Raw genomic sequence first — 23,300 nt, forward strand, 5'->3', positions numbered from 1 at the left:
AAACTACTCAACACAAGCATCCATTGGTCATTTAAAACCCTCCACATTCATCATCCTTTTGCCCAAAGCTCTCTTTAAGCAAAGAATATTAGAATAGGTTTTCTACACGAAGACTCACTCTAGGCCAAATAATTGTAACACATGTGTCAAGTAAAAGGGAGGGAATGGTGATGATGAGAGTGGGCTTGGTATCAGCTGATAGTGTCTGTGAGGGCCCAGCTTGTTGCCATTCTCCTGTTAGTACCAGCTGGGCAGGTTCTGTATCCTTGATGGGCTGTCGCCAAGGGAACCTTAGTTGGAAGCCTCAACAAAACATCCTTGAGCTGACTGTAGTGCCCCAGAAGGAACAACTTTCCCTCCGCAGCGAGAATATTAGGTCATTTGTTGGCTCCTGACCCCAGGTAATGAACAAAAGCCTGAGAAGTCTCACTTACAGTTGTCTTTCACTGAATCCTGTTATGGGGTCAAATGGGGGCCACTGGCTTGTGAGTCAGTTGGTAATTTTTCTTTTTGCAAAGTAAATTATCTTGGAAAGCATGTAAAAAGGAAGAAAGAGAAAGATGAGGGAAGAGGAAGGAGGAGGATGGGCAGGAAGGAAAAAATGAAAAAGAGAAGGAAGGAAGAAAAAATGTATGAGGCATATAAAGAATTATGCCAGTTTCCAGGCTTTTGAAATCTGCAGTGCATGAATGCCACACCTTTAGAACTCAGGTGTACCTGAAGGAACTATTTGGCTAGGCCATAGTATTGTTAACTTGGCAAAGAAAAGAGATTGTTGAGTATAATAGGGAGGGTGGGTGCTCGTCTGTGCCGTCCTCCAGGGAAGCTGAGAGCAGTTGGATTGATCCAAAGCCTCTGGGTTGGCAGGTGCTGGTTTCTGACTACCAAAGGTCTTGCCAAGTCTCTGGTCCTTGAAGAGGCTGTCAGAAGATGCTGCCTCAATTTTGGCTTTTTGTTTTTAACATCCTGCTTAGTCAAAAAGGCCCAAATCGCTGCAAGCCCAAATGTTTACATATTTAAGTCAGTCACAATCAAAAGAGGTCTTTTGTAGCAGTTGACACAGTGTTTAAAGAGAGAACAATGCTTCTTTCCCACAGGCTTGTTCCTGCCAGTTTGAGGCTTTAACCTGTGAAGCTTTAACATGTGAAGCAAGGGAGATGTTAAAAACTCAGAACTGTATAGGAATAGAGGTAATTTTGGTGAAGGAACAAAAGCAGGCATTGATTTCTAGAAATAGGAAACAGGTCCCATCATGGGCACTCAAGCTTTCCTTCCACACTTGTGTTCAATCTGTGTGTTCAGAAACCTGCTGAAATGGCAGGTGTCATTCACAAGCACTTTTTTTTTCCCTTGCTGCTCAGCATGGCTTGCAGGATCTAAGTTCCCCTACCAGCGATAGAACCCAGGGCCCTGGCAGTGAAAGCAACGAGTCCTATCCACTGGACTGCTAGGGAACTCCCTACAAGCACATTTTAATGTCATCATTTCCTCCCTTAAACATTAAGTGTGTCCTGGAGGGTCTCTGTGTTACAAGGAAAGAAGGAGATGGTTCCACCAAGTGGGGATAAGAAAGGCCAGAGGCTATTATTCAAATCCATCTGCTCCCATTCCCATACCATAAATGAAATATAGATGAAAGATCTTGTTTTCCTTTGCATACACACACCTCCAAATACGCACATCCTGCCCTGGACCAGACAGCATATTAAAAAGCAGAGACATTACTTTGCCAACAAAGGTCCGTTTTTCCAGTAGTCATGTATGGATGTGAGAGTTGGACCACAAAGAAAGCTTGAGTGCCGAACAACTGATGATTTTAAACTGTGGTGTTGGAGAAGACTCTTGAGAGTCCCTTGTGTTGCAAGGAGATCTAACCAGTCAATCCTAAAGGAAATCAGACCTGAATATTCATTGGAAGGCTGAGGCTGAAGCTGAAACTTCAATCCTTTGGCCACCTGATGGGAAGCACTGACTCATTGGAAAAGACCCTGATGCTGGGCAAGATTGAAGGCAGGAGGAGAAGGGGACGACAGAGGATGAGATGGTTGGATGGCATCACCAACTCGATGGACATGAGTTTGAGCAACCTCTGGGAGTTGGTGATGGACAGGGAAGCCTGGTATGCTGCAGTCCATGGGGTCGCAAAGAGTAGGACACAACTGAGCGACTGAACTGACTGACTGACTGCCTTGGACATTCACTGTTATCTAGCCTCACGTATTTAACAAGGAAATGGTGGGGATCGGGGAGTTGATGAGGGAGGAAAAGGCCACAAAATGACTTACTCTCCATTTATTCTGGGATAAGTTTTCTCCTCTAGTTCCCTTGGCTCTGACAGTAAATAGTCTTTTCAGTAACTGTCTCTCACTTGGACAATCTCCAGATAAAGAGGCCAGCCAGTTAAGAAGTAGTTTACAAAGACATAGGAGGAAATAGTAAATACACATACACTAGGAAAATAACATTCTGGAGTTTTCTTGGCAGAAAATTGCTGTGAGACCAGTAGCTTTTCTCTGTGCATGTCCATTTGTCATTTTGACAATGTTAATAAATAACCCCAAAGCACACGATTTTGAAGCTTTCAGCTCCCCTTAACCCTTTCAGTTGTGAAGACCAAAGATGATTGCTTTATAAATTGTTAAAAAATACATCACAAATACCTAACCTTATAAAATGTAGTTGAGTTGGGATGGGGACAGGAGACTGGAACCTGTACTGCATGCTTATCCACACTTGTCTCTTGTTTCTGAACTAGAGATTATGAGGGCAATATAGTGACCTGGGAAATATAGGAATAAACAGAAAGGCAAGACCCAGGAGATTGGGTCTAGACATCAACTAAGAGTCTTCATCTTGGGATTTCCCTGGTGGTCCAGTGGCTAAGACTCTGAGCTCCCAATGCAGGGGGCCTGGGTTTGATCCCTGGTCAGGGAACTAGATCCCACATACCACAACTAAAGACCCTGTGTGCCTCAATTAAGACCCAGAGCAGCTAAATAATTTAAAAAAAAAAAAAAGAAAGTTTCCATCTGTGTGTAATGCTCTTTCAAAATTATTGAGGGAACACTGCTGGAATGTTGAATCAGAGAATATACACCTAAAAAAGGTATAGGTGTTCACTATATCCAACTCAAACACTAGCTATGGAAAGGTAAAGTTACTTTTAACTTGGGTCTCTTTGTTTGGAATGCTCTTTTACTCCCTATGATTCCATACATTCCAGTATATTCCATGACCTTCCAACCAGAGAGTAGTGCTGATAACTGGGCTTACCCCATCCACAGGCCAAATAAAACCTACATTGATGACTTCTGCTTCTGGCCAAGAATAGAGTAAGAATGACTGAATTGATTTACATGTCTCTCTGAAACAACTGTAAAAGACTTACATACACACAAATAAATTGTATTTATGTGACCTAACAATGGACAATTGGAAATGGAAATAAAAACAAATTTACAACAGCAAGAAAAATATGAAATGTCAGTGGGTAAAGCTGACAAAATATGTGCAGGACCTAAAAATAGCTGTAAAAATTAAAAATGCACTTTGAAAAAGAAGGAAGTTGGTGGACTTACATTACCTGATTTCAAGACTTACTATAAAGCTACAATGGTCAAAACAGTGTTGTATCGGTGTGAAGATGGATAATTAGATCAATGGGACAACACAGAGAAGGCAAAATTATTTATATCTATCTCTTTATATCAATAAATATTTGAGAGAAGGTTCAAAGGATATTCATATGCAAAAATTAAGCTTTGATCCATACCTCACACCATGTATAAAAGCTACATGAAATATAGGTCCTAGACCACAAAATCTAAAATGACATTCTGGAAGAAAACATAAAAAAACCTTGTTACCTTGAATTAGCTAAAGCTTTCTTAGCTACAACACTGAAATCACAATCCAGGGACAGGAGGAGGCTTTGGGGAGTGATGGATGTGTTCTCTGGGGTTCTCCGATGGCTCAGCAATAAAGAATCCACTTGCAATGCTGGAGACCCGAGTTTGATCCCAGGGTCGGGAAGATCCTCTGGAGAAGGGAATGGCAACCCACTCCAGTATTCTTGCCTGGAGAATCCAATGGACAGGGGAGCCTGGTGGGCTACAGTCCATAGGGTCGAAAAGAGTTGGACACGACTGAGCACACATATAGTTTGAAGTTCTACTTCCTGCACAGTTTTTTTCTTCTTTTTAAAAATGTGCTTAATGTTTGTGTACTTGTGCTTAGTTGCTCCAGGGAATCTTCCCAACCCAGGGATTGAACCCAGTCTCTCACATTGCAGGCGGATTCTTTACCATCTGAACCACCAGGGAAGTTTTATGAACATAAGTTTTATGTGCTATGCTAAGTCACTTCAGTCGTGTCTGACTCTGTGTGACCCCACAGACGGCAGCCCACCAGGCTCCCCCATCCCTGGGATTCTCCAGGCAAGAACACTGGAGTGGGTTGCCATTTCCTTCTCCAGTGCATGAAAGTGAAAAGTGAAAGTGAAGTCGCTCAGTCGTGTCTGACTCCTAGCGACCCCATGGACTGCAGCCTACCAGGCTCCTCCATCCATGGGATTTTCCAGGCAAGAGTACTGGAGTGATCCTCAAAATTCCCCCAGGTGTATAAAGCGTCTTCTCCATGCATTGGATCAGATTAGGAATTCCACCAATCTTCTTAAAGAAGTCTTTAACAGCTTCTGACCTGTCCCCTCTCACCCAGCCACTCAGCAGACCTGCCTCACCACTGTTGTCAGGAGATTCCTCTCCATCATCCTGAGACTTCCCTTTCCCCTTTCTTGTGCTGGATCACCTGTTTCCTGGATTCCATATTTACTTCTTTTTTAAAAAAATATTTATTTATTTTGGCTACACCGGGTCCCACATGTTGTAGCACGTGGGATCTAGCTCCCTGACCAAGGATCGAACCCAGGTCCCTTGTGTTGGGAACGCAGAGTCTTAGCCACTGGACCACCAGGGAAGTCCCTGTATATTTACTTCTTTGCTTTTTTCCGTTTTGTACTTTTTTTCTAGAAATGTCTTCAGTGTTATCTTTTAACTCTTCTGTTGGGTTTTCCAGTTCTCCGTTAAGTTTTTTAATTTCTAAGAACCCTTTTTTTTCCATCCCACCTCTCCATTCCCCACCAGGTGTACAGGAAGATGCTCTGTAAGGGACCGCATCAATTTCCACTTCCTTCACAGGGACTTCTTGCCTAACCTTCCTCTCTGTTCTCTTAAAAAAAAAAAAAAAAAAAAGAAAAAAACTTTAAAATTTTCTGGATTTTCCTTAAAATGTTTGGTTCTCCTTTCGTGGCTTTTCTCTGGTCTTTGTGAGTTTGCTGATTCTTAGCTGTCTCCTCCTCCTTGAAAGTCATAGAAAAAGCCTCCTGAGAAGTCTGTACTTTGGAGACAGGCTCATTCACTGTGATCCTCAGTGTTGGGTGATCTAATTGCAGAATCCCTGATGGCAGTTTCTTTGGTTCTTTGGGCTCAGACTGGCCCATTCCTCCACTGCAGGCTGTTCATACACCTACGTAGAGGAAATGTGTCTGGCTGCTGGGATCCTGGGAGCCGAGAGAGCATAGAAGACTTAGGGCAGGTGCCTCGACATTCTGTTTGTGAATTTTCATTTATCTTCCTATTTTCAGTACAGCAACCCTGCCCTCAACTGTTTGCCTGCCTTCCAGACCCAGACTGTTTGTTTTGGCCTCTGAAGGGAAACCTCCAGCTTCCTGCCAGAGTAGGGAAGAGCCATCTGTCACCTGACTGCAGATTCAGGCAGTTTTAGCTTCACCCCCGGCCCTATGTCCAGTGCTGTCAATGCCCATGCCTTTTGTAGGTTCAGAGACTTAAGTTGAATTACATCTTAGATTTCTGCATGGCTAGCTTCAGATTCAGCTTTCTCTGGTCACCTGAGCCAATTATCATGTGTCTATCTGCCTTCTGGCTCCCACAATCCTGGTGCTGTATTTCTTCCTCTCTTGTTCTCATCCCCCACAACTTGTGCCAAAACAAACACAAAGTCCTTTTACTGTCATTTAGTTTCAGAAAGCCTCAAAGATCGATGTGTGTGTATTTTTTTCACCACCTTTAATCAAAAGTCAATCTAGCAATAATGCACATATTCAACAGGGAGAGAAATTTAACTCGTATTCTTAAATACTGTGTAACTATTAAAGAAGTATTTGTCATGAATATTTAATAATGAGGATGCTTTTGTTGTAATATTAGTTGACTTTTTAAATATTACTGAATTTTTTACAAAAGATGATTTCAACAACTTTCAAAACGATCATGGAGAAAGCATGGGTAAAAATATACCCCTCTATTAATTCATGGTTAATGAGTAGGATTATGGAAATTTTTATTTCTGCAATTTATAAATTTTTATGGTATAGAAATATAATTTTCTTGTCATTAATTAGATTACTTAATGATTCACAATTATTATAGAAAAAGTATTGTTGTTGCTTAGTTGCTAAGTCATATAATACTTAAAAAGATATCTGTCTATCCATGCATATAATCTCAGTTTTTTTCAGTTGCTCCAAAGTTCATTGGAGAGTTATAAACTGTTAACATGCTGCTGTATGTTTTCCTCTCAGTAAATCTGCATGCTATTTTTATAATAAAAATAATAATATTCTTCCTCTTTGTATCTACTCTTAAGAGTCTTGGAGTCAGTCATGGGCTAACGTAAAAAAGTGTAGTTTGAACTACTGTTGAAATACAATTGTTACTTGAAAGAAAGGGGAGATCCCTGGGAGCCTTTTAGCTTTCTCATCTTAGTCAATGGAAAGGATTGGTTTACAAGATTTGCTAATTATCAGCTTGGAAGACAGGAAGACCTCATGAGAACTCCTGGGGACCAGTCCAGGGAATGGGAGAGAATGGAGGCAGGATGCTTGGAGGGCTTGGGATAGAACATAGAGCACAGCTGAGGGGAGCGTTCCTAGGGGAGGGCTTGATCCACTTGGCTTAGAATCAGTCCTGCAGAGCAGCAAAAATATGCCATGTGGATCCTATCGAATAATCCTATTGGCTGACCTGTGAAACAGGAATTGGGAACAGAGACCTAATGTTGGGGGCTTCCCAGGTGGTGCTAGTGGTAAAGAATCTGCCTGCCAATGCAGGAGATGCAGGAGACAAGGATTCCATCCCTGGGTCGGAAAGATTTCCTGGAGGAGGAAATGGCAACCCACTCCAGTATTCTTGCCTGGAGAATTCCATGGTCAGAGGAGCCTGGCGGGCTATAGTCCATGAGGCTGCAAAGAGTCAGACACGGCTGAGTGACTGAGCACATAAAGCACACAGCTAATGTTGGGTGGAGATGAGACATTGCTTTATTAGCCTAAAGGAAGTTTTGAAGTCTTGCTTCAAAACCCCATGCATTCATGGACCCTGGCTTGGTGCTGCCATAGTATTTAATCTAGTGACCTCCAGACAGCCTTCCTCTGTGCGTGGTCCCTGCCTGCGAATAAGTGAGGAAGATCTGTGATCCTCCATTTGGATTCCTTTTCTTGAAGTAGATAGGTTATCAGTGCATCTTATCTTTTTAGTAATGAGTTACTAACTTTTTCTTTTGTTTCAATAGGGAGCACTGAATAGCACCCTGAGTTTACAAGTCTACCTTTTAAGAGATGAATCAGCTAGATGGACTCTGCTATGTTAGATTTAGTTCCTAAATCGTGATGGTTTCAAAAAGTGATATTGAGTTTCAGCCTCTTACAAAGTCTTTTTTTTTTAATTAATTTACTTTTATTTTTGGCTGCACTGGGTCTTCGTTGCGTTGTGTGGGCTTTCTCTAGTTGCAGCAGGCGGGGGCTACTCTTCATTGAGGTGGGTGGGCTTCTCATCCTGGTGGCTTCTCTTTTGTTTCTGAGCTTGGGCTCTAGGGTGCACGGGGTTCGGTAGTTGGTGGCTTGCTGGCTCTAGAGCACAGGCTCAGTAGCTGTGGTACATGGGGTTATTTACTCCAAGGCATGTGGGATTTTCCCAGACCAGGGATGGAATCCATGCGTTGGCTGGCAGGTTCTTATCCACTGTGCCACCAGGAAGCCCATCTTACAAAGTCTTTTAATCTTCTTCTCTTTGCACTATCTCTTTGTTTCTCTTGCTCTATTTTCTTTCTTTTTTCACTTTTTGTTAGGCTAGTGTCATTTATCAATCTGTTTATTTGGGAAAGTGGGAGATGGATTGTAATAGCCATTCAATGTGAAAACAAGTCTTACCTTATCACTAGATAATTTTTAAAAATTTAAAATATTAAAAAAAAAAACCCAGCTGTCTTTAAGAAATCTCATCTACCCAGTTTTGTATTTTAAGATCCTATCTAAATGAATGACTACCAGCAAAATTATAAAAAGAATTATAATTAGAGACTGAAGAAACAAGTAATCTCTGCTTGATAGCAAATTTCTTATGGAAAGGTTGAAAACAATCATTAACATCAATTTTTAATGCTTATTTATTTCATAGCAGTTAACTACATAGTGACCTTCAAGAATGGGTATGGTTTGGAATTTTAAGCACCACCAAAATTGGGGCTGCCAGCTCTTTGGGGGGATGTATTTAAAAGAAATTACTCAGTTTACTGGGGAACAGCAATAATTTATTAAATGTTCAACTTTTTAATAACATGATAAAAATAGCTCATTTGAAGTTTGGGGGTTGCTATTAGGCATATAATGTTTAACATTCCTACAGATATGGCCAAGTGTCAGGGCATGAATTCGGTGATATAGAATTGCTAACTGCAGGGGAAATGTTTGAAGTACATTTAAAAAATTAGGATGATTTTCTCTTTATCTTTAAAGAAAAGATAGTATAATTGCTTTCTTGAGACTTCACTCTTCAGAGAGATTTATTCATGTTATATGTAATATAATGTAATATCCTTCCTTATCTCTGATAATTTTTCTTACTCTGAAGGCTCCTCTGTCCGAAATTAATATAGCAGGCTCCTGCTTTTTTTTTTTTATTTTTGGCTGCTCTGGGTCTTCACTGCTGCTTGAAGGCTTCTCTCTAGCTGCTTCAAGCAGGGGCTGCTCTCTAGTTGTGGTGCACAGGCTGCTCACTCTGGGGGCTTCTCTTGTGGTGCATGGGCTCTAGGCACGTGGGCTTCAGTAGTTGTGCACAGACTTAGTTGTTCCGTGGCAATGTGGGATCTTCCTAGACCAGGGATTGAACCTGTGTCCTCTGCATTGGTACGTGGATTCTTAACCACTGGACCATCAGGGAAGTTCACTCCTGCTTTCTTTTGACTAGTGTTAATACAGTATGGACCTAATAGAAGCAGAAGATATTAAGAAGAGGTGGCAATAATACACAGAAAACCATACAAAAAAGATCTTCATGACCCAGATAACCACGATGATGTGATCACTCACCTAGAGCCAGACATCCTGGAATGTGAAGTCAAGTGGGCCTTAGGAAGCACCACTATGAACAAAGCTAGAGGAGGTGATGGAATTCCAGTTGAGCTATTTCAAATCCTAAAAGATGATGCTGTGAAAGTGCTGCACTCAATATGCCAGCAAATTTGGAAAACTCAGCAGTGGCCACAGGACTGGAAAAGGTCAGTTTTCATTCCAATCCCAAAGAAAGGCAATGCCAAAGAATACTCAAACTACCGCCCAATTGTACTCATCTCTCAACACTAGCAAAGTAATGCTCAAAATTCTCCAAGCCAGGCTTCAACAGTACATGAACCATGAACTTCCATATGTTCAAGCTGGACTTAGAAAAGGCAGAGGAACCAGAGATCAAATTGCCAACATCCATTGGATCATCAAAAAAATGAAGAGTTCCAGAAAAATATCTATTTCTGCTTTATTGACTATGCTAAAGCCTTTGACTGTGTGGATTACAACAAACTGGAAAATTCTTAAAGAGATGGGAATACCAAACCACTTTACCTGCCTCTTGAGAACTCTGTGTGCAGGTCAAGAAGCAATAGTTAGAACTGGACATGGAACAACAGACTGGTTCCAAATTGGGAAAAGAGTACGTCAAGACTGTATATTGTCACTCTGCTTATTCAACTTATATGCAGAGTACATCATGCGAAATGCCAGGTGGATGAAGCACAAGCTGGAATTAAGATTGCTGGGAGAAATATCAGTAGCCTCAGATATGCAGATGACACCACCCTTATGGCAAAAAGTGAAGAACTAAAGAGCCTCTTGATGAAAGTGAAAGAGGAGAGTGAAAAAGTTGGCTTAAAGCTCAACATTCAGAAAACTAAGATCATGGCATCTGGTCCCATCACTTCATGGCAAATAGATAGGGAAACAATGGAAACAGTGACAGACTTTATTTTTGGGGCTCCAAAATCACTGCAGATGGTGACTGCAGTGATGATATTAAAAGATGCTTGCTCCTTGGAAGAAAACCTATGACCAACCTAGACGGCATATTGAAAAGCAGAGACATTACTTTACCAACAGAGGTCCATCTAGTCAAAGCTATAGTTTTTCCAGTAGTCATGTATGGATGTGAGAGTTGGACCATAAAGAAAGCTGAGCGCCCAACAGTTGATGCTTTTGAACTGTGGTGTTGGAGAAGACTCTTGAGAGTCCCTTGGACTTTAAGGAGATCAAACCGGTCAATCCTAAAGCAATCCTGAATATTCATTGGAAGACTGATGCTGAAGGTTAAACTTCAATACTTTGGCCACCTGATGTGAAGAACTGAGTCATTGGAAAAGACCCTGATACTGGGAAAGATTGAAGGCAGGAGAAGGGGACAACAGAGGATGAGATGGTTGGCTGGCATCACCGACTCGATGGACGTGAGTTTGAGCAAGCTCCAAGAGTTGGTGATGGACAGGGAAGCCTGGCGTGCTGCAGTCCATGGGGTCTCAAAGAGTCGGACACAACTGAGTGACTGAACTGAACTGAACTGAACTGAATGCAGTATATTTTTCTCCATCACCTTACTTTTAATCTGTGTCTTTATATTTAACATGGATTTCTTATAGAAAACACAAAGTTGGGTAGTATTTTTTATGCATTCTGACAACCTCTGTCTTCTAATTGGTATATTTAGACCACCAATAGTGGCAAAGTGATTACTGATATAGTTGGATTAATATCTATGAGATTTCTGTTTCCTTGTCCTCTGTTCCTATTTTTGTCTTCCACATATTTCCCTCTTAGCACATATGCTATATTTTCTTGTTTTTACTCTTTTTAGTGGTTGCCTTAGTAGATTTACAACTGGTCCAAGTTCATTTTCAAATAATACTATATCACTTCAAGAGTATTGAACATACTTTATAATAATTAAGTAGCCCTAATCTTACTTCTCATCCTTTGTAGTATTGCTGTCATTCAATTTACTTCTACTGAAGAGTGTAAGATATTCATATATATTGTTCCTATTATTATTTTGAACAAAGTATTACCTGTTAGATCCATTAAGAATAAGACAAAGAAGTTTTTATTTTACTTTCATTTATTCTCTGATGCTCTTCCTTTCTTCATGTAGATCTGAGTTTCTGGCTTATATCGTTTTCTTTCTCTCTGAAGAACTTCTTTTAACATTTCCTACAAGTTGGATCTACAGATTTACAAATTTCCTCAATTCTTGTTTGTCTGAGAAAGTTTTTATTTTTTCTTGTCTTTTGAAGGATAGTGTCACAGCATACAGGATTCTAGATTGGTGTTTTTATCTTTTGATATTAAATATTTCACTCTCTTTTCTTCTTACTAGTATGGTTTTTGAGAAAAAGTCACATACAGTCCTTATTTTTGCTCCTCCATAAGAAAAATGTCTTCCTTCTGGCTTTTTTCAGGATTTTTTCCCTTGGTTTTCTTTGAATATGGCATGCCTAGCTGTGATGAATTGGGCATTTATCCTGCTTGGCCTTCTGTGAGCTTCCTGGATCTGTGGTTTGGTGTCTGACACTAATCTGGGGCTGTTCTTAGTCACTGTTGGTTCAAATATTGCTTCTGTTTCTTTTTCTCTTTTCCTTCTGGTGTTCTCATTGTGTATGTTAAACCTTATATAATTGCCTCATTATTCTTGGATATTTTGTTGTGATTTTTTTTTTCAGGGTTGTTTTTTCCCTCTTTGCTTTCAGTTTGGGGAGTTTCTGTTGTTGCATCCTCAAACTCAGAGGTTCTTTCCTCAGCTGTAGCTTATCTGCTAATGAGCCCATCAAAAGCATTCTTCATTTCTGGTAGTGTTTCTGATCCCTAACATTTGTTTCTTATTCTTTCTTAGAGTTCCCATCTCTCTGCTAACATTGTTCATCTATTTTTGTATGCTGTCTACTCTTTCCATTATGGTCCTTAACATTTTAATCATGGTTTAAAAAATACCTGGTCTGATATGTCCAACATTGTTATAGATGCCTCTGTGTTAACGCTTGTTGAGTCTTAATAAGTTGTATTTTTACCTTTTAGTATGCCTTGTAGGGTTTCCCTGGTGGCTCAGCTGGTGAAGAATCTGCCTGCAATGTAGGAGACCTGGGTTTGATCCCTAGGTTGGGAAGATCCCCTGGAGAAGGGAATGACAACCCATGCCTTGTAAGTCATTGTTGAAAGATGGACATGATGTAGTGGGTAAAAGGAACTGTGGTGCGTAATAAGTGAAGTGAAGTGAAAGTTGCTTAGTTGTGTCCGACTCTTTGTGACCCCATGGACTATACAGTCTGTGGAATTCTCCAGGCCAGAATACTGGAGTGGGTAGACTTTCCCTTCTCCAGGGGATCTTCCCAACCCAGGGATCAAACCCAGGTTTCCCACATTGCAGGCAGATTCTTTACTAGTTGAGCCACAAGGAAGGCCCAAGCATACTGGAGTGGGTAGCCTATCCCTTCTCCAGTGGATCATCCCAGCCCAGGAATCGAACCAGGGTCTCCTACATTGCAGGTGGATTCTCTACCAACTGAGCTATCAGGGAAGCCCATGGTGAATAATAGGTGTTTAGTAAATGCAGTGGTAAGGTGAGGGGTGAGGGGAAGCATTTTCTAGCCCTATGATTAGGTCAATCAATGAGCCTGTGTCCTTGGACAGTGAATTTCAGCAGTATTTCTCATCCCCTTCCCCTTCCCACTGTGGTACAAGTGTGCAAGAGGGGGCCGAGGTTAGGTATTTCCCTTCTCTCTTCTGATTAGAAACCCAACAGATTAGGCTCTGGGCTTCCCGGGTGGCTCAGCGGTAATGAGTCTGCCTGGCAATTCGGGAGACCTGGGTTTGATCCCTATGTCAGGAAGATGCCCTGGAGAAGGAAATGGCAACCCACTACAGTATTCTTGCCTGGAGAATCTTATGAACAGAGGAGCCTGGTGGGCTGCAGTCTGTGGGGTCCCAAAGAGTTGGACCCAACTGAGCAACTGAGCAGCAACAATAAGATTAGGCTCTGGTAAGTTAGTTTCTTCTGCAGCCAGAGCTTTTTAGAAACAGAAGGCTCTGGCATATTTCTGAATGGTTCCTTTCCCCCTCTTTCTTCCAGAAGCACAGGGTGGGGATGGGGCTCTTCTCTGCTTTCTACTGTGAAGACCTGGTAGAGCTGCTGCAGGTAAAACTCATGAACTATGGCAGGCCCCTCATAACTGGGTCCCCATAAAGTTTTTAACTCTCAAACTTGTCCTCACTGAGCTGCCAGCAGTTCATCAATCACCATTCAGGTTTTCCTGTCCTGGCACTGGTTCCCACTGGGGCTTTCTTTTGTGGGTTTCTACTCCAGCAAAAACAAGACCGGGAGCTGACTGTGGCTCAGATCATGAACTCCTTATTGCCCAATTCAGACTTAAATTGAAGAAAGTGGGGAAAACCACTAGACCATTCAGGTATGACCTAAATCAAATCCCTTATGATTATACAGTGGAAGTGAGAAATAGATTTAAGGGACTAGATCTGATAGACAGAGTGCCTGAGAACTATGGACGGACGTTCGTGACATTGTACAGGATACAGGGATCAAGACCATCCCTAAGAAAAAGAAATGCAAAAAAGCAAAATGGCTGTCTGAGGAGGCCTTACAAATAGCTCTGAGAAGAAGAGAAGCGAAAAGCAAAGGAGAAAAGGAAAGATATACCCATTTGAATGCAGAGGTCCAAAGAATAACAAGGAGAGATAAGAAAGTCTTCCTCAGAGATCAATGCAAAGAAATGGAGGAAAAACAATAGAATACAAAAGACTAGCTGCTAAGTCACTTCAGTCGTGTGCGACTCTGCGACCCCATAGACGGCAGCCCACCAGGCTCCCCCGTCCCTGGGATTCTCCAGGCAAGAGTACTGGAGTGGGTTGCCATTTCCTTCTCCAATGCAGGAAAGTGAAAAGTGAAAGTGAAGTCGCTCAGTCGTGTCTGACTCTTAGCGACCCCATGGACTGCAGCCTACCAGGCTCCTCCATCCATGGGATTTTCCAGGCAAGAGTACTGGAGTGGGGTGCCATTGCCTTCTCCACAAAAGACTAGAGATCTCTTCAAAAAATTAGAGATACCAAAGGAACATTTCATGCAAAGATGGGCTCAATAAAGGACAGAAGTGGTATGGACCTAACAGAAGCAGAAGATATTAAGAAGAGGTTGCAATAATACACAGAAGAGCTGTACAAAAAAGATCTTCATGACCCAGATAATCACGATGGTGTGAACACTCACCTAGAGCCAGACATCCTGGAATGTGAAGTCAAGTGGGCCTTAGGAAGCATCACTACGAACAAAGCTAGTAGAGGTGATGGAATTTCAGTTGAGCTATTTCAAATCCTAAAAGATGATGCTGTGAAAGTGCTGCACTCAATATGCCAGCAAATTTGGAAAACTGAGCAGTGGCCACAGGACTGGAAAAGGTCAGTTTTCATTCCAATCCCAAAGAAAGGCAATGCCAAAGAATGCTCAAACACAATTGCACTCATCTCACATGCTAGTAAAGTAATGCTCAAAATTCTCCAAGCCAGGCTTCAGCAGTTTGGGAACTGTGAACTTCCAGATGATCAGGCTGGTTTTATTTATTTATTTATTTTTCAAGCTGGTTTTAGAAAAGGCAGAAGAACCAGAGATCAAATTGCCAACATCCACTGGATCATGGAAAAAGCAAGAGAGTTCCAGAAAAACATCTATTTCTGCTTTATTGACTATGCCAAAGCCTTTGACTGTGTGGATCACAATAAACTGTGGAAAATTCTGAAAGAGATGGGAATACCAGACCACCTGACCTGCCTCTTGAGAAACCTGTATGCAGCTTAGGAAGCAACAGTTAGAACTGGACATGGAACAACAGACTGGTTCCAAGTAGGAAAAGGAGGAGGTCAAGGCTGTATATTGTCACCCTGCTTATTTAACTTATATGCAGTGTACATCATGAGAAATGCTGGGCTGGAAGAAGCACAAGCTGGAATCAAGATTGCCGGGAGAAATATCAATAACCTCAGATATGCAGATGACACCACCCTTATGGCAAAAGTAAAGAAGAATTAAAGAGTCTCTTGATGAAAGTGAAAGAGGAGAGTGAAAAAGTTGACTTAAAGCTCAACATTCAGAAAACGAAGATCATGGCATCTGGTTCTATCACTTCATGGCAAATAGATGGGGAAACAGTGGAAACAGTAGCTGACTTTACTTTTTTGCTCCAAAATCACTGCAGATGGTGACTGCAGCCATGAAATTAAAGACGCTTACTCCTTGGAAGGAAAGTTATGACCAACCTAGATAGCATATTCAAAAGCAGAGACATTACTTTGTCAACAAAGGTCCTTCTAGTCAAGGCTATGGTTTTTCCAGTATTCATGTATGGATATGAGAGTTGAACCATAAAGAAAGCTGAGCACTGAAGAATTGATGCTTTTAAAATGTATTGGAGAAGATTCTTGAGAGTCCCTTGGACAGCAAGAATATCAAACCACTCAATCCTAAAGAAAATCAGTCCTGAATATTCTTTGGAAGGACTGATGCTAAAGCTGAAACTCCAATACTTTGGCTACCTCATGCGAAGAGCTGACTCACTGGAAAAGACCCTAATGCTGGGAAAGATGGAGGGCGGGAGGAGAAGGGGATAACAGAGGATGAGATGGTTGGATGGCATCACCGACTCAGTGGACATGAGTTTCAGTAAACTCTGGGAGTTGGTGATGGACAGGGAGGCCTGGTGTGCTGTGGTTCATGGTGTTGCAAAGAGTCGGACACAACTGAGCGACTGAACTGAACTCAAGTAAGTTGTGATTCTCTGTGTGTCTGTCTGTCTCTCCAGTTCTTAGAGCAGTAATTTGCCCTGTGGCCTCACATCTCTGCCTGGTTTAAGAAGAACTGTTGATTTTTTGGTTTGAAAAGTTTTTTACTTGTTAAGACAGAGTGGTGACTTCTAAGCTCTTTACCTGCTGGACCAGAAACTGCCTGTTATCTTCTTTTTACATATAAAGAAACCAAGGCACAAAAAGTTTAATAATTTGATCAAGGCCTCCCAGCTGTGGTAGTGCCAGGATTTGAATCTCGGTGCTTTAGCTCAGGAATCTGTGCCCTTAACCATCATTGAGGGAGAACAAGCAAGTTGGGCCAGTGGGGGAAGGAGAAATGTGTTTTCTTACCATGAGATCTTTCATATCTCCTAAGTTTACATTTTCTTTTGAAATTTTTTTTTTTTTGGCCATGCCTTGTGGCATGCCATCTAGTTCCCAGATCAGGGATTGAACCCATGTCCCCTGCATTGGGAGCTCAAAGTCTTAACCACTAAGACCACCAGGGAAGTCATTACATTTTTTTCAAAACATTTTCTAAAACCGTGAAAGGAACATGTGCCAGAAGGGTTGGTTTGAAAATGATGATTACTATAACTTGAAGTAGATATAATAATTAAACATTTTAGAGTAAAGGGGGGAAAATTCACTCCTAAATCTACAATTTTTACAGATTACATTTCAGTCCTTGTCCATCTTTGTGAATATTATATGTGGGTATTATGTCCTCTTTTTCATTTAACATTGTACCATGGGAATTTCTCCCATGTTTCCATATCCTCTTTACAAAATCATATTTAATAGCTGTATAATAGCCTGTCTTGGCGATGTGCTATAATTTACAAAAGCATTCTTGTTTTCTTGACATTTGATAATTGATATATTTTTTTACAATGATAATGTTCCACAGTTGTTTCCCTTTCACTGAGTGATTTCATTTAGGATAGCCTCATAAAAGGAATTACTGGGTCAGTATATCGATAGATGTATAATTATCACCAATTTTTGTCATATTAATTTCTAGAAGGACTGTACCAATTATCTGGGCTTCCAGCATTGTATAATTATATCAAATATAATAATATAAAATGTTATATGTACATATATGGAAAATCTTTTAGATGCAAGTGTAGTGTCAAACTAAGAGACTGTAGAATAAGACCCCTTCCATCAGCTGAAACGTGGCTTATTCTCAGATTTAAGTTTATGTTACATGGGGCCTTGCATATAGGAGACATTCCATAGAATTTTTGTTTTTTGGATGTGGACCATTTTTAAAGTATTTATTGAAGTTGTTTCAATATTGCTTCTATTTTATGTTTTGGTTTTTTGGCCTTGAGGCATGTGGGATCTTAACTCCCCAACCAGGGATCAAACCCGCACCCACTCCTTTAGAAGCTGAAGTCTTAACCACTGGACCGCCAGGGAAGTCCCCATAGATATTTATTGAATGGATGGATGAATGACATCCAAGTGATTTCTCCTAATTAACACTTAAAAAGCTAGTGACAAAGTCGAAATGATTTCCTGATTTAAGATACAGAGTTCTTTCTCCACGATAACTGCATTCCTACCCCATCCAGTCAACAGGTAACTGTATACTTAGTATATAAAAAGCATGGTCTGGAAGCTGAGGGTTCTGTGTTATCAGTAGACATAGTCCCAGTCCATCATGGTCCTCACAGTTTGACTGGGAAACTCACCTACTTCTCTGGACCAAATCCTCATTATAAAATGAAGATGCTGACCTCAGAAGTTCCCTTCAGCTTCTGGATTCAGTGATCTTCTCAAACTCTAAATTTCTTACTTCTGGATACTAAGACTCTAAGCATATTTTAAAGATCAATCTAAAAGGACTTTCTTGGTGGTCCAGTGGTTCAGAGTCCGCTTGCCAAAGCAGGGGACACGGGTTCTAACCCTGATCTGGGAAGATTCCACATGCGGCAGAGCAACTAAACCTGTGTTTTCCACAATTACTGAGCTACTGCAGAAGCCTGTGCACCCTAGAACTTGTGCTCTGAAGCAAGAGCAGCCACCGCAATGAGAAGCCCTCACCCCGAAGTTAGAGAAAGCCTGTGTGCAGCAATGAAGACCCAGTGCAGCCAAAAATAAATAAATAAATAAAAATATATTTTTTTTAATCTAGCTTTTTTTTTTTTTTAAGAACAACCTAAAGAAACTAGTGATTCTGCGTAATGACAGAAAGTCTTCCTATTCCTCATTTGTTCTTTTGTTCATCATTCTTTGAGCACGTGCTAAACGTGAGCTACTATTTAGTTCTAGGAATAAGAAAGAAAAAAAAAGAGAGAAAGTCCTCTTCTCTTAAAACGTCTTGTCGCCTAAGATGGGAAAGCTCTCTGAAGAGGAGCAGTTTGGGAACAGCGGTACTTCACACAATGCTCGTATGTATGTGTGAGCGGGATGCACTTGTTCTGCTGTCAGGGAGGGGAAAGGCTCCCCTTTGCTCCTCTCTTGAGTTCTTGTGGCTAGACCAATCATAACATTGACACAAGACAGATTTACAGGAGAAAAAGAAAAATTTAATTTGTGTGCACAGAGGTCGCAGAGAAATGGAACCTAAGAAGTGGCCAAAGCAAATAGCTTTTTACTTTGTAGACAAAGAGCAATAAATCTGAGAGGGAGTGACAGGGCAAAGAAACAGGTTTGGGTGTTTAATTAGTAAGGAATTTAAGCAGAGTTTGGACTTGGGTAATGATTTAATGAAGAAATAACAAGTGTGCAGGCTTCTCGGCCCTGAATCCTGTCTCTGGTGATAACAATATCTTTCCAGCTCCCAGTACAAGAAGGGTACCTTTCATGTGGAAGATATATTTCCTGCTTTCAGGGATTCTAGAGAAGGTAAAGGTATCATTCTTTGCATTAGCTGTTCCTTAAGTAATTTTAATTCAAACTAATCATCATGCTATTGAAGCCTATTTTGGGCCCCAATACTACTATTCTGGGACTTCCCAGGTAGCATTAGGGGTAAAGAATCCAGCTTCCAGTGCAGGAGACATAAGAGAGGCGGGTTCAGTCCCTGGGTCAGGAAGATGATCGCCTGGAAGAAGGCATGGCAACCCACTCCAGTATTCTTGCCTGGAGAATCCCATGGACAGAGGAGCCTGGCGGGCTACAGCCCACAGTGTTGCAAGGAGTGGGGCACGACTGAAGCAACGAGTGGGGCACGACTGAAGCAACTTAGCACGCACTACTATTCTAGCTAAAATGTAAATAAAATGGTCTCCAGTATTAAAGTAGAGAAAGGAACAGCTAACTTAGGCTTACCCTCTAATGCTCCCAGAAGCTAATGGGAATTATCACTGAATATTGAAGGTTTATCATGGGAAAAAATACTTGTATTTTTGTACTTGCCAACATCAAGATGAAAGAGGATGAACGGTAAACTCACCATTTCTCTTCTTCTACTTGCACTCCTACGGACTGGAACTTACTGGGTGCTTTATTTCCCCCTGTTTTCTCAGGTTCTTCAGCATCATCCACCTGAAGAAATAGCCACAAGTAGAGGTGCTCTATTTTAGTCATCTTTCTTGAAAAACAAAGTCTCATTTCATTAGAAACATCTGTAGTATTGCTGGAATGTTTGGTGATGCATTCAATCTTTGTGTATTTGATGAACAGCATCACTACATAATTAGCATGCACTTTGACTCTGCTGATCTTAGTAAAATGCAATTTTGTTCACTCCTAAGTTGTCCAATAAATGTCTGATTCCTGCAGAGATTTGTTAGGATGTACTTACTTGTGAGCACTATATTAGGAGGAAGTACCTCATGGGATGGGCTTCCCTGATAGCTCAGATGCTAAAGAATCCACCTATAATGCAGGAGACCCTGGTTCGATCCCTGGGTTGGGAAGATCCTCTGGAAAAGGGATAGGCTACCCACTCCAGTATGCTTGGACTTCCCTTGTGGCTCAACTAGTAAAGAATCTACCTGCAATTAAGGAGACCTAGGTTGGGAGTATCCCCTGGAGAAGGGAAAGGCTACCCACTCCAGTATTCTGGCCTGGAGAATTCCATGGACTACAGTCCATAGGTTCACAAAGAGTCAGACACGACTGAGCGACTTTCACTTTCACCTCATGGGATTGTGCTTTTTAAAGTTTTGAATTTGCACATAACAAAATAGAAAAGAAGGAAGAAGTTTCACTTACTGTAGTTAGAATTGTTGATACTGGGATATTTAGCTATAAACTTATTAAGATAAACTCTAGAGTACTTCATTTTTTCCCCTTTAAATTAAGGAATTGGCTTTGGATATCACTTCATAGCTTCTAAATAGCTATGTGTATGTTATAATTCATATAGAAAATATATCTAAATATAACTGATAGCTTATGTGACAGATCAGACCCAACCCAAATATGAAACAAATTTTGTCACTATTCAGAGCAATTAGTTTTATTCATCTTTTTTCTTAGTAAATTATTTCTTTTCTAAATATAAAATTTAATGTAAGTCTTATAAAACTGAAACACAACTACGGAGTCTGAGAGCCACAACTAGTGAAGTCCATGTGCCTAAAGTCCGTGCTCTGCAACAAGAGAAGCCACTGCAATGAGAAGCCCACGCTTTGCAACTAGAGAAAGCCCACATGCAGCAACAATGACCCAGTATAACCATAAAAAACAAAAAACACCAGGATGCTCCACGCCCTGAGAAAAGGAGAAAGAAAGGAAGCAGAGGTCCGAGGATGGGAGAGGAGGCTGCTGTTTCCTGTTCTAGGCTGGCCCCCACATCCAGACGCATAGCTTATTTGCATCAAAGTGTTGTAATCTTCTTAAGCTTTAGTCATTGCCAGTAAATTTATCTCTGACTTTAATCCCCTTAGATCCAAATATTGACAAATGTCACCTCTCTCATATAGTGTGTGGGGTAATCTATTTAAACTTTTGAAGAGACACTTAAAATTTTGAAATATGTTGCAGGATTAATTAAATCTCTTTCCTGAAAAAAAACTAAGAACGCCCATGGCAGATGGTACAATTTTAGCATTGTTTGGATAATCATCATCTTAAAGGAGGATGGGCTTCCCTGGTGGCTCAGCTGGTAAAGAATCCTCCTGAAATTTGAGAAACCTGGGTTTAATCCCTGGTTTGGGAAGATCCCCTGGAGAAGGGAACAGATACCTATTCCAGGATTCTGGCCTGGAGAACTGTATAGTCCATGGGGTCATAAAGGGTCAGACCCCACCATGTGACTTTCACTTCACTTCAAGTTATTATCACTGTTACTTTTTTGCTCATCCCCTGGTGGCTCAGATGGTAAAGAATCTGCCTGCAATGCAGGAGACATGGGGTTGATCCCTGGGTTGGGAAGATCCCCTGGAGGAGGAAATGGCAACCCAGTCCAGTATTCTTGCTTGGGAAATATGGACAGAGGAGCCTGGAAGGCTACAGTCCATAGGGTGGCAAAGAGTCAGACACAACTGAGTGACTAACACTTAAAGGAGGATAATACTAATAATAACAACTAAGCCCAATATGTATTGAGCCCTTAGTATGCCAGGCACTATGCTTGAACTTTACATATATTGTACCCATCAGTTTCTATTATAACCTATAAAGTACCAGTGCAACAGCAACTATTATTATTCTTATTTTCCACATGAGGAAACTATTAAGTGATTGGCCTAGGTTCACACAGGTTGTGAAGTAAATGATTATAATGTTAACTATTAGATATAGATTAAATTTAAAATGTTGGAAAAGATTTGAGAATTCTGACCCTAAAAAGGTAAACTAGGAGAAAGAGTCTGAGGACTTAGTAATAATCTCACGTATTTGAGGGATTCAGATTTAAGTTGGATTGCAGTGTAATGAAATTTGGTGACTATTTTGTAGCCTAAATTGTAGTTTACTTGTTCCATCGCTAAGTCATGTCCGATTCTTTGTAACCCCATGGACTGCAGCACACCAGGCTTCCCTGTATTCCACTATCTTCTGGACTTTGTTCGTGTCCATTGAGTCAGTGATGCTATCTAATCATCTCATCCTCTGGCACCCTCTTTTCCTTTTGCCTTCTATTATTATTCTTCATCAAAGAAGCTGCATCACGTGGTCACACTAAATGTGAAGGTGAGGGATCTTCCTGATGCTCCAGTGGTTAAGACTTCAAGCTGCCAATGTAGGGGCATGGGTTTGATCCCTGGTCAGGGAACTAAGATCCCACGTGCCATGTGGCATAGCCAGAAGATAAAAAAAATAAACTAAAAATAAAAATAAATGTGAAGGTACAATCTAGGCTCTGTCAACACAAGATGTGTGACCTTGGGTTCTCATTTCTGGGGTAGAGGTGATCACACCACCTATACCAGAAGGCTGCTGTAGGGGCTGGATGAGACCACCACGTAAAGCATGCAGTCCTCTCATATAATTTCTGTAGCTGTGAACAAAGATTCGAAGAAGAGCAAGAACAATTCTTTGGCTCACTAAAATATCCAGATATTCAAGAAGCAGTGCAGTCTCTGAAACAAAGTCTTTGTTCTCAATATTTTTTGTGAATTTCAGAATAGTTCCATCTTACTGGCTAATAATGATAATAATACAAGTTGGATGTCATATAGTGCATGAATGCTTTATAATTTGGAGAGTTACTGAACTAACCAGCGGACCTAGGAGGTGATAAAGATAGAAGCTTTTAAACAAAATGAACAATAAGACTGATAAATAATTACCTTTAAATTATATTGTTAAGTGAAAAAAAAAGGCAAGATATAGACTAGTGAGAGGTATATGCTGCTAATATTTGGGTTAAAAAAAAAGGGTATAAATAAAACATGTGGTTGACTATGTGCAAAATAGGGCTTCCCTAGTAGCTCAGCTGGTGAAGAATCTGCCTGTGATGCAAGAGGCCCCAGTTCGATTCCTGGGTCAGGAAGATCACCTGGAGAAGGGATAGGCTACCCACTTCAGTGTTCTTGGGCTTCCCTGATGGCTCAGACAGTAAAGAATCCGCCTGCAATGCCTGAGACGTGGGTTCAATCCCTGGGTTGGGAGGATTCCCTGGAGGAGGGCATGGCAACCCACTCCAGTATTCTTTCCTGGAGAATCCCCATGGACAGAGGAGTCTGGTGGACTATAGTCCACAAGGTCACAAAGAGTCAGA

General features: G+C 41.1%; 1 protein-coding gene across 2 annotated transcripts in view; it reads right to left on the reverse strand.

The window, feature by feature from the left end:
- Nucleotides 1-23,300, reverse strand: part of DLGAP1 (DLG associated protein 1) — a 678,150-nt gene that overhangs the window by 27,258 nt on the left and 627,592 nt on the right. For both annotated transcript variants that reach the window (XM_070361550.1, XM_070361551.1), the window contains one exon: nucleotides 19,584-19,675. In XM_070361550.1, the coding sequence (XP_070217651.1) occupies nucleotides 19,584-19,675 (92 nt within the window). The remainder of the gene's footprint in view (nucleotides 1-19,583; nucleotides 19,676-23,300) is intronic.

This window comes from Bos mutus, chromosome 24 (genome assembly GCF_027580195.1).
Source record: "Bos mutus isolate GX-2022 chromosome 24, NWIPB_WYAK_1.1, whole genome shotgun sequence".
Taxonomy (NCBI): domain Eukaryota; kingdom Metazoa; phylum Chordata; class Mammalia; order Artiodactyla; family Bovidae; genus Bos; species Bos mutus.